Source organism: Catharus ustulatus, chromosome Z (assembly GCF_009819885.2).
Source record: "Catharus ustulatus isolate bCatUst1 chromosome Z, bCatUst1.pri.v2, whole genome shotgun sequence".
In the NCBI taxonomy this organism is placed as follows: domain Eukaryota; kingdom Metazoa; phylum Chordata; class Aves; order Passeriformes; family Turdidae; genus Catharus; species Catharus ustulatus.
Genome location: NC_046262.2, coordinates 550,805 through 565,616, shown reverse-complemented (window position 1 = coordinate 565,616; position 14,812 = coordinate 550,805). Strand labels below are relative to the sequence as shown.

The 14,812-nt window shown below is 37.1% G+C and overlaps 1 protein-coding gene across 1 annotated transcript in view; it reads right to left on the bottom strand.

The window, feature by feature from the left end:
• Positions 1–218: 218 nt before the first annotated feature.
• TCF4 (transcription factor 4) overlaps positions 219–14,812 on the bottom strand; it is a 75,901-nt gene continuing 61,307 nt past the window's right edge. The window contains exons 12-18 of the mRNA XM_033086051.2: positions 14,042–14,120; positions 12,306–12,382; positions 8,723–8,935; positions 6,719–6,854; positions 4,982–5,144; positions 3,282–3,511; positions 219–358 (exon numbers count right to left, since the gene is read on the bottom strand). Of these exons, the coding sequence (XP_032941942.1) occupies positions 225–358; positions 3,282–3,511; positions 4,982–5,144; positions 6,719–6,854; positions 8,723–8,935; positions 12,306–12,382; positions 14,042–14,120 (1,032 nt within the window). The 3' untranslated portion in view covers positions 219–224. The remainder of the gene's footprint in view (positions 359–3,281; positions 3,512–4,981; positions 5,145–6,718; positions 6,855–8,722; positions 8,936–12,305; positions 12,383–14,041; positions 14,121–14,812) is intronic.

The window sequence follows — 14,812 nt, the reverse complement described above, 5'->3', positions numbered from 1 at the left end:
CCTGATTTTTTTCCCATTTTTTCTCGAATTTATTTCCCATTTTTTCCCTATTTCTCCCCCATTTTTTCTGATAATTTTTCCCATTTTTTTCCAATTTTTTTTCTATTTTTTCCCATTTTTTCCCCATTTTTTCCCCATTTTTCCTGATAATTTTTCCAATTTTTTTTCCAATTTTTTTCTAATTTTTCTCCATTTTTTTCAGCTTTCCTGTGTCCCCACCTGTGTCACATCTGTCCCAGGTGCCCTCCCGTGTCGGGGATCCCCCCGTGCCCCCCGGGCAGCGCCAGCGCCGGCGCCTCCGACGCCTTCTCCTCCTCGCGCCGCTTCAGGCACGCCGCCTTGGGGTTCAGGTTCCGCTCTGAAAACGGCAAAAAAATCAAATTTCAGGTAAATTTCAAGCAGGGAGGAAAAAATCTGAATTTAGGGATTTTTTACGGGATGAAAATCGGAGTTTCTATGGGAAAAATCTGAAATTTTTACGCGAAAAATTTGAATTTTTCGTGCAATAAATCGGATTTTTTATGGGGAAAAATTAAAATTTTCATGGGAAAAATCTCAATTTTTAATGGAAAAAAATCTGAATTTTTAATGGAAAAAAATCTGAAATTTTATGGAAAAAATCTGAATTTTTTACCCGAAAAATCTGAATTTTTTATGGAATAAATCTCAATTTTTAATGGGAAAAATCTGACTTTTTAATGGAGAAAAATTAAAATTTTAACTGGAAAAATCCAAATTTTTAATGCAAAAAAATTAAAACTTTAGTGGCAAAAATCCATATTTTTAACGGAAAAAAATCTGAATTTTTAATGGAAAAATCAGAATTTTTAATGGAAAAAAATCTGAATTTTTTTAAGTAAGAAATGGGAATTGATTATGAAAGAAATGGAGAATTTACTATGGAGAAAAAAATAAATTATAAGGCAAAAATGAGAGTTTATTACGGAAAAATGAATTGTTTAATGCAAAAAAATCTGAATTTTCTATGGAAAAAATTGGAATTTTTTATGAAAAAAAATTTCATGGAAAAACCACAATTATGAAAAAAAAATCAGAATTTATTATGGAAAAAACCCCAGAATTTTAGTGGGAAAAAATCTGAATTTTTAATGGAAAAAATCAGCATAAAAAAAGGTGAAAAATCGAAGGAAAAAACACTCAAAAAATGCTGAGTCAGCGTCAAAAACTGTGCAAAAACCGCTGACTCAGCGTCAGAAAAATGCACGAAAAATGTCCAAAAACCACCAAAAAATCCTAAAAAAACTCCTAAAAAACCCACCAAAAACCCTGAAACAAACACCTAACTGAACCCTGAAAATGCCTTAGAAAAAAAAAAAACTCCAAGAAAGATGCTGAGTCAGCACTAAAAAAACCCATGCAAAAATGCTGACTCAGCATCGGAAAAACGCGACAAAAACGCCAAAAAATCACGAAAAATTCTCAAAAAATGCCCAAAAAAAACCCCCAAAAACCCAAAAAATTCACAGATGAATCTTAAATATATCTAAAAAAACCTGAAAAATTTGCAGAAAACAAAGCTGAAAAACGCTGACTCAGCACTAAAAAAGCACCAAAAACGCTGACTCAGCGTAGGAAAACTGCACCAAAAATGTCCAAAAATCACCAAAAAATCCGAAAAAAATCCTTTTAATAAGCCCCAAAACCCTCAAACAAACTCCTAAATGAACCCTTAAAATGCCTAAAAAACGGTGAAAAAATTCAAAGAAAAATGCTGACTCAGCACTAAAGGCACAAAAAAACGCTGACTCATCATGGAAAAAATGCGTGAAAAGTGCCAAAAAATCATCAAAAAACTCTTGGAAAACACCTTAAAAAAGCCCCAAAAATGCCCAAAAATTCATAGATGAACCTTAAATAAGTCTTAACCTGAAAAATTCAAAGAAAACAAAGCTGAAAAATGCTGACTCAGCACCGAAAACCGTGCGAAAAACGCTGACTCAGCGTCGGAAAAATGCGCGGAAAACTCCAAAAAAATCATCAAGAAATCCTTAAAAAGAGCCCCAAAAACCCTGAAACAAACCCCTAAATGAATCCTAAAACTGCCTAAAAAACCACGAAAAATTCCAAGAAAAATGCTGACTCAGCACTAAAAAAAAAAATCAAAAACGCTGAGTCAGCGCCAAAAAAATACACAAGAATTGCCAAAAAATCATCAAAAAATTCTCAAAAAATGCCCAAAAAAAGCCCCAAAAATGCTGAAAAAACTCATAAATGAACCCTAAAAATGCCTAAAAAAAGCTGAAAAATTCCAAGAAAAATGCTGACTCAGCACCGAAAACCCGACAAAAACGTTGACTCACCGTTGGAAAAACGCAAAAAAATCAACAAAAAAAATCCATTATAAATCCTAAAAAAACCCCAAAAATCCTAAAAATAACTCCTAAACGAAACCTAAAAATGCCAAAAAACCCATGAAAATTTTCATTAAAAAATTGTTGGAAAAATGCTGAGTCAGCACGAAAAAAATCGCTGACTCAGCGCCGGAAAAATACGCGAAAAACACAAAAAATCACAAAAAATTCCTAAAAAAGGAGCCTAGAAAATGCCTAAAAAAACTCATAGGTAGACCCTAAAAATTTCTAAAAAACGCTGAAAAGTTCCAAGAAAAATGCTGACTCAACTCTGAAAAAAAAATGCGCAAAAAACCGCTGACTCAGCATCGTAAAAATGCACAAAAACCGCCAAAAAATCATCAAAAATTTTTCAAGAAATGCCCAAAAAACCCCCATAAAATCCCCCAAAAAATTCACAGATGAACCCTAAACATGTCTAAAAAACCTCAAAAATTTCAGAAAAAATGCTGACTCAGCACTGGGGAAAAAAAAAAGCACAAAAATCGCTGACTCAGCGTCAGGAAAACGCGCAAAAAACACCAAAAAACCGTCAAAAAATTCTGAAAAAAAACCCCAAAAAATCCCCCCAAAAATTCATAGAAGAACCCTAAAACTACCTAAAATAAATTGAAATATTCCAAGACAAAGCTTGAAAAAACGCTGACTCAGCATCGAAAAACCTCGCAAAAAACGCTGACTCAGCGTCGGAAAAAACCGCGAAAAACGCCAAAAAAATCAACAAAAAAATCCCTAAAAATTCCCAAAAAAATCTCAAAAAATTACCAAAGAAAGGCCAAATAATCCCCAGGTGACCACCAAATGAACACCAAAAGAAGCCCAAAAATCCTCAATCAACCACCAAAAAAATGTCAAAAAACTCAAAAAAAAATGAAATAAAACCCAAATTTCCCCCAAAACGGCACCAACCTCGGACCTGCTGCTCCAGGCTGAGGATGACGGCCACGGCCTGGTGCAGGATGAGCAGCTTGGTCTGGGGTTTGTCGCTCTTGAGGTGCAGCTGCACCATCCTGCCCAGCTCCTTGAAGGCCTCGTTGATGTCGCGCACGCGCAGCCGCTCGCGGGCGTTGTTGGCCATGCGCCGTTCCTTCTCCCGCTCGGCTTTCTGCTCGGGGGTCAGGTCCTCGTCATCATTATTGCTGTGATAAAAAAAAGAAAAAAAATTCTGATTTTTTCTGCTTTTTTTTCTGAATTTTTTGCAATTTTTTTGCATTTTTTAGTGATTTTTCCCAGATTTTTTTGGTGTTTTTCTGCTATTTTTTTCCTATTATTTGCTGAATTTTTCCCAATTTTTTCTGATAAACTTTCAACTTATTTTCACTTTTTTTCCTGATTTTTCACCGTTTTTTATAGGTTTTTTTTGCATTTTTACCCCATTTTTTTCCTGATTTTTCTCCTATTTTTCCCTGATTTTTCTCCCATTTTTTGTGGTTTTTTTTCTATTTTTTTCTGATCTTCTTCCCTATTTATGCCTAACTTCTTTCCCATTTTTTCCTGACTTTTCCCAATTTTTTTCTGATTTTTTCCCCATTTTTTCTGATTTTTCTCCCCATTTTTCTTTACATTTTTCCTGATTTTTTTCTCCTTATTTATGCCTGACTTCTTTCCTATTTTTCCTGATTTTTCCCCATTTTTCCTGATTTTTTCCCATTTTTTTTTTCCTAAATTTTTCATATTTTTCCTGATTTTTTTCCTCTATTTATTCCTGGCATCTTCCCCTTTTTTTTCCCTAATTTTTCCCAATTTATTTCTGATTTTTTTCCCCATTTTTTAAGACTTTTTTCCCATTTTTTTCTGGTTTTTTCCCTATTTTTTCCACATTTTTCCTGATTTTTCCCCCTATTTATTCCTGACTTCTTTGCCAATTCTTTCTTAATTTTCCTCCCATTTTTCCTGATTTTTATCCAATTTTTTCCCATTTTTCCCTCATTTTATCCTGATTTTATTTCCATTTTTTGCTCATTTTTTCCCCATTTTTTCCCCAATTTTTTCCCATTTTTCCCCATTTTTTCCCCAATCTTCCCCCATTTTTTCCCCAATTTTTTCCCATTTTTCCCCAATTTTTTCCCATTTTTTCCCCAATTTTTTCTCATTTTTTCCCCAATTTTTTCCCATTTTCCCCCATTTTTTCCTTATTTTATTTCCAATTTTTTCCCCAATTTTTCCCCATTTTATTTCCAATTTTTTTCTGATTTTTTCCCCATATTTTCCCCATTTTTTCCCCATTTTCTCCCCATTTTTTCCCTAATTTTTCCCATTTTTTCCCCAATTTTTTCCCAATTTTTCCCCATATTTTCCCCATATTTCCCCCATATTTTCCCTATTTTTTCCCCCATTTTTTTAATTTTTTCCCCAATTTTTTTCCCATTTTTTAAAATTTTTTCCCCAATTTTTCCCCATTTTTCCCTCATTTTATCCTGATTTCGTTTCCATTTTTTGCTCATTTTTTCCCCATTTTTCCCCAATTTTTTCTGATTTTTTCCCCATTTTTTCCCCAATTTTTTCCCATTTTTTCCCCATATTTTCCCCATTTTTTCTCCAATTTTTCCCCAATTTTTTTCCACTTTTTCCCCACTTTTTCCCCCCTTTTTCCCCCCATTTCCCGTTACCTAGATCTTGACCTAGTAATGGATTTGATCTCCTTCTTCTCCTCTTCCAATTTCTTCTCCTCGTTCCCCTTGGGCTCCTGCAGGTTCTCGTCGCCTTCGTCATCCGATTTGATCTCGGAGCTGCCCGAGCTCACGCTCTGCCCCTGCAGTGCTGAGGGGATCCCTGAAAAATTTAAAATAATTTAAATATTTTCCAAATTTTTCCTGAATTTTTCCCATTTTTTTCTGGTTTTTTCCCCATTTTTTCTGATTTTTTTCTTCATTTTATTCTGATTTTTTTCCATTTTTTTCTGATTTTTTTCCCATTTTTTCTGATTTTTTTTCTGATTTTTTCCCCATTTTTCCTAATTTTTTTCTTCATTTTATTTCTGATTTTTCCCCATTTTTTCCTGATTTTTTCCCATTTTTTTCCGATTTTTTTCTGATTTTTTTCTGATTTTCCCCCATTTTGTGTCGGGTTTGATCTCGGAGCTGCCCGAGCTCACGCTCTGCCCCTGCAGTGCTGAGGGGATCCCTGAAAAATTCAAATTATTTAAAATATTTTCCAAATTTTTCCTGAATTTTTCCAATTTTTTTCAGATTTTTTTTCCATTTTTTTCTGATTTTTTAATGATTTTTTCTGATTTTTTTCTGATTTTCTTTGATTTTTTTCTGATTTTTTTGCTGATTTTTCCCCCCATTTCTTCCTTATTATCTTCTCATATATTTCCATATTTTTTCTGGTTTTTTTTTCTGAATTTTCCCCATTTTTTCTGAATTTTTTCCTGATTTTTTCTGATTTTTTTCCCATTTTTTTCTGATTTTTTCCCCATTTTTTTCTGATTTTTTTTCCCATTTTTTCTGATTTTCCCCCAATTTTTCTGATTTTTTTTCTTCATTTTATTTCCGATTTTTTTTTCCATTTTTTCTGATTTTTTTTCCCATTTTTTCCCCATTTTTGCTGGTTTTTTTCTGATTTTTTTGTGATTTTTTTCTGATTTCTGATGTTTTCCCCATTTTTTCCTTTTTTTTCCCCCCATTTTTCTGATTTTTTCCCTGATTTTTTCCATTTTTTAACCATTTTTCCTCATTTTTTTTCCCCATTTTTTCTGATTTTTTTGTGATTTTTTTTCCCATTTTTTCTGATTTTTTTCTTCATTTTATTTGATTTTTTCCCTATTTTTTTCCTTTTTTTTCCCCCCATTTTTCTGATATTTTCCCCATTTTTCTGATTTTTTCCCCCATTTTTTCTGATTTTTTTCTTATTTTTTCCCCATTTTTTCTGATTTTTTTTCTTCATTTTATTTCTGATTTTTTCCCCATTTTTTCCAGATTTCCTCCCATTTTTTCTGATTTTTTCCCCATTTTTTCTCATTTTTTTTCTCTTTTTTTTCCTCATTTTTTCCCCATTTTTTTTCTGATTTTTTCCTGATTTTCTTACAAATTTTTTCCTATTTTTCCCCTGATTTTTCCCCATTTTTTCTGATTTTTTCCCTATTTTTAAATATTTTTTTCCTGCATTTTTCCCCATTTTTTACTGATTTTTTCTCATTATTCTGCCATTTTTTTTCCAATTTTTTTCCATTTTTTCTTCATTTTTTTCTCATTTTTCCTCCATTTTTTTTCATTTTTTTCTTCATTTTTTTCTGATTTTTTCCCCATTTTTTCCCAATTTTTCCCCTTTTTTTTTCCTTAATTTTTTTCTAATTTTTCCCCTTTTTTTCCCAATTTTTCCCCATTTTCCCCATCCCCCCTCACCCCTGTAGTGCTCCTGGCTGGGGTTGATCTCCGGCGACGTCGCCGACGGCACCGGCAGCGTCGGCACCGGCACCGCCCCCGGCACCAGCGGGTGGCTCCCGCGCAGCCCCGCGCCTTCCTCGCGGTGAGCGCCCACCTGGGATGGACAAGAAATAATAAAATATTGGGGTGACAAAATATTGGGGTCAAAAAGTGTGGAAATCCCAAAAAAAATCCCAAATTTTGGGGGATTCTCAAATATGGCGGCTCCCGCGGGTTCGTCGCGGTGAGCGCCAACGTGGGACGGAGAGGGGGTCAAAAAATATTTGGGATCCTAAAATAAATCCCAAATTTTGGGGGATTCTAAAATATGGGGGGGTCACAAAATTTGGGGGGTCCTAAAAGCCATGGAATTTGAAATTCTCATCTGTTGGTGATTGTAAATCTTAATTCCCATTCCCACATTCCCATTCCCAAATTCCCATTCTAATCCCCATTCCCATATCCCAAATCCCATTAAATTCCCACTCCTAAATTCCCATTCCCACATTCCCCATCCCATTAAATTCCCAATCCCATTCCCATCCCCAAATTCCCATTCTAATCCCCATTCCCAAATTCCCAACCCCATTCCTATATTCCCAATCTCGTTAAACTCCCAATCCCATTAAATTCCCGTTCCCAATCCCAATCCCATTAAATTCCCAATCCCATTTCCAATCCCATTCCCAATCCCAATCCCAAATTCCCATTCTAATCCCCATTCCCATGTTGCCAATCCCATTAAATTCCCACTTTCAAATTCCCATTCCCAATCCCATTCCCACTTCCATATTCTCAAATTCCCATTCTAATCCCCATTCCCACATTCCCAATCCCATTAAATTCCCAATTCCATTAAATCCCCAACCCCAATCCCAATCCCATTAAACCCCCAATCCCATTAAACCCCCATTCCCAATCCCAATCCCATTAAATTCCCAACCCCATTAAACTCCCAATCCCATTAAATTCCTAATCCCATTAAACCCCCAATCCCAATCCCATTAAATTCCCAGTCCCATTAAATCCCCAATCCCATTAAATTCCCAATCCCAATCTCATTAAATTCCCAATCCCACTCCCATTAAACTCCCAATCCCATTAAGTTCCTAATCCCATTAAATCCCCAATCCCAATCCCGTTAAATCCCCAATCCCATTAAATCCCCAATCCCAACCCCAATCCCATTAAATCCCCAATCCCATTAAATCCCCAATCCCATTCCCAATCCCAATCAATCCCATTAAATCCCCAATCCCATTAAATCCCCAATCCCATTAAATCCCAATCCCATTAACCCCCAATCCCATTCCCAATCCCAATCCCATTAAATCCCCAATCCCAATCCCATTAAACCCCGAATCCGAATCCCATTAAATCCCCAATCCCATTATCCCTGATCCTATTAAATTTCCATTCTCAACCCCATTAAATCTCCATTCCCTAATCCCAATCCCAACCCCATTAAATCCCCAATCCCAATCTCATTAAAACCCCAATCCCATTAAATCCCGAATCCCAATCCCAATCCCATTAAATCCCCAATCCCATTAAATCCCCAATCCCATTAAATCCCCAATTTCCAATCCCAATCCCACTAAATCCCCAATCCCATTAAATCTCCAATCCCAATCCCATAAAATCCCCAATCCCAATACCATTAAACCCCCAATCCCAACCCCAATCCCATTAAATCCCAATCCCATTAAATCCCCAATCCCATTAAATCCCCAATCCCATTAAATCCCAATCCCATCAAATCCCCAATCCCATTAAACCCCCAATCCCAATCCCATTAAATCCCCAATCCCATTCCCAATCCCCAATCCCATTAAATCCCCAATCCCATTAAACACCCAATCCCATTAAGTTCCTAATCCCATTAAACCCCCAACCCCAATCCCGTTAAATCCCCAATCCCAATCCCATTAAACCCCCAATCCCAATCCCATTAAACCCCTAATCCCAATCAACACCCCTCACCATGAGCGCGTGCCGGTTGCCCAGCAGCCCCGAGCCGTAGCCGCCGGCCAGCCCGGCCATGGCCCCGTTGTGGGCGGCGGCGGCGGCGGCGGCGCCGATGATGCCGTGCACGTCGCCGTGAGCCGCCGCCATGGCGGGCGCCGCGCCCACCGCGTGGTTCCGCAGCACGTGGATGGCGTCGTCCAGGCGCTCCAGGCGGTCCTCGATCCGGCTCTGCGCAATCGACAAAACGGGGACGAGTCGGGAACGGTGGGATTGGGATCAACATCGTTGGGATTGACGCCATTGGGATTGGGATTGACATCATTGGGATTGGAATCAACATTATTTGGATTGCCATTAGCACCACTGGAAATAAGGATTGACACGATTGGGATTGGGACTGGCACCATTGGGATTGGAACCATTGGGATTGGGACTGAAATTGACGCCATTGGGATCAACACCATCAGTATTGGGATTGGCACCATGGGGATTGACGCCATTGCGATTGACGCCATTGCGATTGATGCCATTGGGATTGACGCCATTGGGATTGGAATCATTGGGATTGGGATCAACACCATCAGGATTGGGATTGGCACCATTGCGATTGACGCCATTGGGATTGACGCCATTGTGATTGGCACCATTGGGATTGGCACCATTGGGATTGGCACCATTGGCATTGACACCATGGGGATTGACGCCATTGGGATTGGCACCATTGTGATTGGCACCATTGGGATTGGCACCATTGGGATTGGCACCATTGGCATTGACACCATGGGGATTGACGCCATTGGGATTGGCACCATTGGGATTGGCACCATTGGGATTGGCACCATTGGGATTGGGATCAATACCGTTGGGATTGACACCATTGGGATTGACGCCATTGGGATTGGGATTGGGAACGACATCATTGCAATCAACACCATTGGGATTGGGATTGACGCCATTGGGATTGACACCATTGGGATTGGCACCATTGGGATTGACACCATTAGGATTGGCACCATTGGGATTGGCACCATTGGGATTGGCGCCATTGGGATTGACACCATTGCGACTGACGCCATTGCGATTGACGCCATTGGGATTAACGCCATTGCGATTGGGATTGACATCATTGGGATTGGCACGATTGAGATTGGGAACATTGGGATTGACATCATTGGGATTGGCACCATTGGGATTGGCACCATTGGGATTGACATCATTGGGATTGGCACCATTGGGATTGGGAACATTGGGATTGACACCATTGGGATTGAGAGTGGAATTGGGATCAACATCATTGGGATTGGCACCATTAGGATTGGGAACATTGGCATTGACACCATTGGGATTGAGAGTGGAATTGGGATCAACATCATTGGGATTGGCACCATTAGGATTGGGAACATTGGCATTGACACCATCGGGATTGGGATTTCGACCAACATCATTGGAATTGGGATTGGCACCATTGGAATTAGGATTGGCACCATTGGGATTGGGATCAACATCATTGGGATTGCCACCATTGGGATTGACACCATTGGAACTAGGATTGCGATTGACACCACTGGGAGTAACACCATTGGCATCAACACCATTGGGATTCGCACAATTCAGATTGGGATTAGGATTGGGATTGACACCATTGGGATCAACACCACTGGGATCGAAACTGGGATCAACATCGTTGGGATTGGGATTGACGCCATTGGGATCAATACTGTTGGGATTGACGCCATTGGGATTGACACCATTGACGCCGTTGGGATTGACACCATTAGAATTTGGGATTGGGACCATTGGGATTTGGGATTGGGACCATTGGGATTGACACCATTGGGATTTGGGATTGACACCACTGGGATTTGGGATTGGGATCATTGGGATTTGGGATTGACACCATTGGGATTGACACCATTGGGATTGACACCACTGGGATTGACACCATTGGGATTTGGGATTGAGACCATTGGGATTGGCACCAATGGGACTGGCATTGACATCATTGGTATTAGGATCAACACCACTGGGATTTGGATTGGCACCATTGGGATTGGGATCAACACCATCAGGATTGGGATTGGCACCATTGGGATTGACGCCATTGGGATTGACGCCATTGGGATTGACGCCAGTGCGATTGACGCCATTGGGATTAACACCATTGGGATTGGGATCAACATCATCGGGATTGGGATTGACATCATTGGGATTGGGATCATTGGGATTGGGATCATTGGGATTGGGATCAGCACCATTGGGATTGGCACCATTGGGATTGGGATCAATACCGTTGGGATTGACGCCATTGGGATTGACGCCATTGGGATTGACGTCATTGGGATTGACGCCATTGGGATTGACGCCATTGGGACTGGAACCATTAGGATTGGGATTGGAACCATTGGGATTGGGATCAATACCGTTGGGATTGACGCCATTGGGATTGACACCATTGGGACTGGAACCATTAGGATTGGGATTGGAACCATTGGGATTGGGATTGGGACCATTGGGATTGGGGTTGGGACCATTGGGATTGGGATTAGCACCATTGGGATTGGCACCAATGGGATTGGGATTGGAACTGGCACCATTGGGGATTGACACAATTTGGATTGGCACCATTGGGATTAACACCATTGGGATTGGGATCAACATCATCGGGATTGGGATTGACATCATTGGGACTGGACACCATTGGAATTGGGATCAACATCATTGGGATTGGCACCATTGGGATTGGGATCAGCACCATTGGGATTGGCACCATTGGGATTGGGATCAATACCGCTGGGATTGACGCCATTGGGATTGGCACCATTGGATTTGGGGTTGGTTTAATCTTTGGGTTTGGATTTGGGATTGGCTGGATGATTGATGATTGCATTTCCCTTTTCAGATCAGTTTAAATCTTTGGGTTTGGGTTTTAGGGTTGGTTTAAATCCTTGGGTTTCTCTTTTAGAACTACCTTAAATCCTTTCAAATTTAGGAAAATATTTTTTTTTTTTTGTTAATTCTAAGATAATCATGGAATTCTCGAAAACATTTTTTTTTTAATTTTAGGGGATATTTTTGCAAATTTTTTTTTTAAATTTCAGGAAAATTTCGGGTGAATTTTTTTTAACGTCAGGGAATTTTTTTGGTGAATTCGGGGAAAAAAAAAAAATAAAAACGGCTCTGAAAAACGCGACCGAGAAACGAACGCGCAATCAATCAACAAATCAACCAATTAATTAATTAACCAACTAATTAATGATGAGATTTCCTCATCCCAACATTCCCGATTTTCCGACGGAAAAAACAAAAAAAAGACGCGAAAAAAAAAAACAAAAAAACGCTCCGGAAAAAAACGAGACGCGCGATTAACGCCAATCAATCAACAAATTAATTAATAATTAACAAATTAATTAATTAAAGCAGCTAATTAAGAGGAATTCTAAGATCCCTCATCCCAAAATTCCTCATTTTTGTTATTTTTGTTTTACAGACCGGGCAAAAAAAAAACGGAAAAAAATAAAAAACGGCGCCGGAAATAAAAAATAATTAAAAAATAATTAATGAATCAAATTAATTAATGAGGTGGCTAATCAACACGTACCAAGGAGTGCAAGGGCCCCTCGTAATTGGGAGATGAAGACGCTTGAGCTCCATTCCTAGACCAGACAGCTGTGCCTGCTACGGAGCAAAAGCGGAAGCACCGTTAGGAAAAAAAACACAGAATTCCTGAAATTTTCATTTTTTTAAAAAAAATTTTTTTTGGGGGGAATTCTGGGAATTCCCAAAATCGGGGGAAATCGCCCCAAAAAATGTGAATAAAAAAAATCAAAATAAAAAATGAATTTTAAATTTTTTTTAATGATTCGCGGAAAAAAACGGGTTTTAAAAATTTTCGGGAATTTTGGGAATTGCTGCAAAAAAAATCCTTCAAATTCCAATTCTAAAAATCTTAAAATTCTTAATTTTTAAATTCCCACAATTCCTTAAATTCTAAATCATCAAATTTGCAAAATTCCAATTTCTAATTTCCAAAATTTCCAATTCCCAAAATTCCGCGTCCTATCGCGACGCCCGAAGCCGAAATCGCGACGGTGAAAAATTCCCGAAATTTCCTTGATACCTCAAAAAAACCCAAAACCCCAAATTCTAAATTCCTAATAATCCCCAAAATAAAAATTCCCAAATCCCGAAAATTAAAATTTAAAAAAAATTTCCACTTCCAAAACCCAAAAATTTCAAATTCTCAGAATTCCAAAATTCCAAATCTACGAATTTCTAAATTCCCAAAATTCCAATATTCCCAAAATTCAAAATCCCCAAATTCCCAAATTTTCAAATTCCCTAAATTTCAATAATTTCAAATTCTCAGAATGATAAAATCCCCAAAATTCCCAAAAAATTCCCAAAATTAAAAATCTCAAAATTCCTAAATTGCTAAAATCCAAAATTTTGACATTCTGGAAATCCCAAAATTCCCAATCCTCAAAAATCCCAAAATTAAAAATCCAAAATTCCCAAAATGGCAAATCCATGAAATCCCAAATTTTTAAAATCCTGAAAGTCCCATAATTCTAAATTTTGAAATTACCAAAAAATTCCACAAAATATCAGAATTAAAAATTCCTCAATCCTAAAATTTCCAAATTCCCAATTCCCCAAATTCCTAAAAGTCCAAAAATCCCGAATTTCCCAAAACCTCAAATTTATGAAATTCCAAATCCCCAAAATTTCAATTTTCCAAATTCTAAATCCCCAAAATTCCTCAAATTTCAAATTCTAAAATCCAAAAAAATCCCCAACATTCCTCAAATTTCAAATTCTAAAATTTAAAAAAATTCCCCAAAATTCCTCAAATTTCAAATTCTAAAATTTCAAAAAATTCCCAAAATTCCTCAAATTTAAAATTCTAAAATCCAAAAAAATTCCCCAAAATTCCTCAAATTTCAAATTCTAAAATCAAAAAAATTCCCAAATTTCCTCAAATTCCAAATTCTAAAATTTAAAAAAATCCCCAAAAATTCCTGAAATTTCAAATTCTAAAATTTCAAAAAATTCCCAAAATTCCTCAAATTTCAAATTTTAAAATCCCAAAAAATTCCCCAAAATTCCTCAAATTTCAAATCCTAAAATTTAAAAAAATTCCTAAAATTCCAAATTCTAAAATCCCCCAAAATTCCGAATTTCTAAATTCTCAAAACCCCCGAAAATCAAATTTCAAAATTCCCGAAATTCCGCGGCGCGAACCCGAAACGAGCGAGAAATTGGCGAAATTTTCCCGAAATTTTCCCGAAATTTTCCCGAAATTTTTGGGATTTTTTACAAAATTTTTTCCGATACCTGCGAGAGAAGGGGGAGACCCCACGGGAGTCGAAGGGTTGGATGGGAAGCTGGTGTTGGTGTGGTCTGGAGAGTAAATCTTCAAGAGATTAATTAATTAATTAACAGCTAATTAAGCGATTAATTAAAAAATTAGAATTAATTAAAAATTAAAATTAAAATTTAAAAAAAAAATTTGATGTAAATCCCGCGAAATTTGTAAGAGTTAAAGGAATAAATTTTAATTTTTTTCTATTTTTTAAATTGGGTTTTGTTGATTGGGAATTGTTAATTAAGGGTTTTGTTGATTGGATTTTAATTTGGGTTTTTTCATTAAAATTTTCAAATTAATTTTAATTAAATTTTTTATTTAAGTTTTTAATTGGATTTTTTAATTGGATTTTTTCTTATAATTTTCTATTGGAATTAAATTTTTTTTAATTGGATTTTTTTAAATTGGAATTTTTCAAATTGGAATTTTTTAAATTGGGTTTTGTTGATTGGGCTTTGTTAATTAATTGGGTTTTTAATTTAATTTTAATTAATTGGATTTTTTTAAATTTAAGTTTTAAAATTGGTTTGGGAAGATTGAAATGGGAATGGAAAATTCTGGAATTATGGGAATGGGAAAATTTGGAATTATGGGAAGGGGAAAACCTGGAATTATGGGAATGGGAAAATTTGGAATTATGGGATGGGAAAACCTGGAATTATGGGAAATCTTGGAATTATGGGAAGCGGAAAACCTGGAATTATGGGATTGGAAAATTCAGGAATTATGGGAAATCTTGG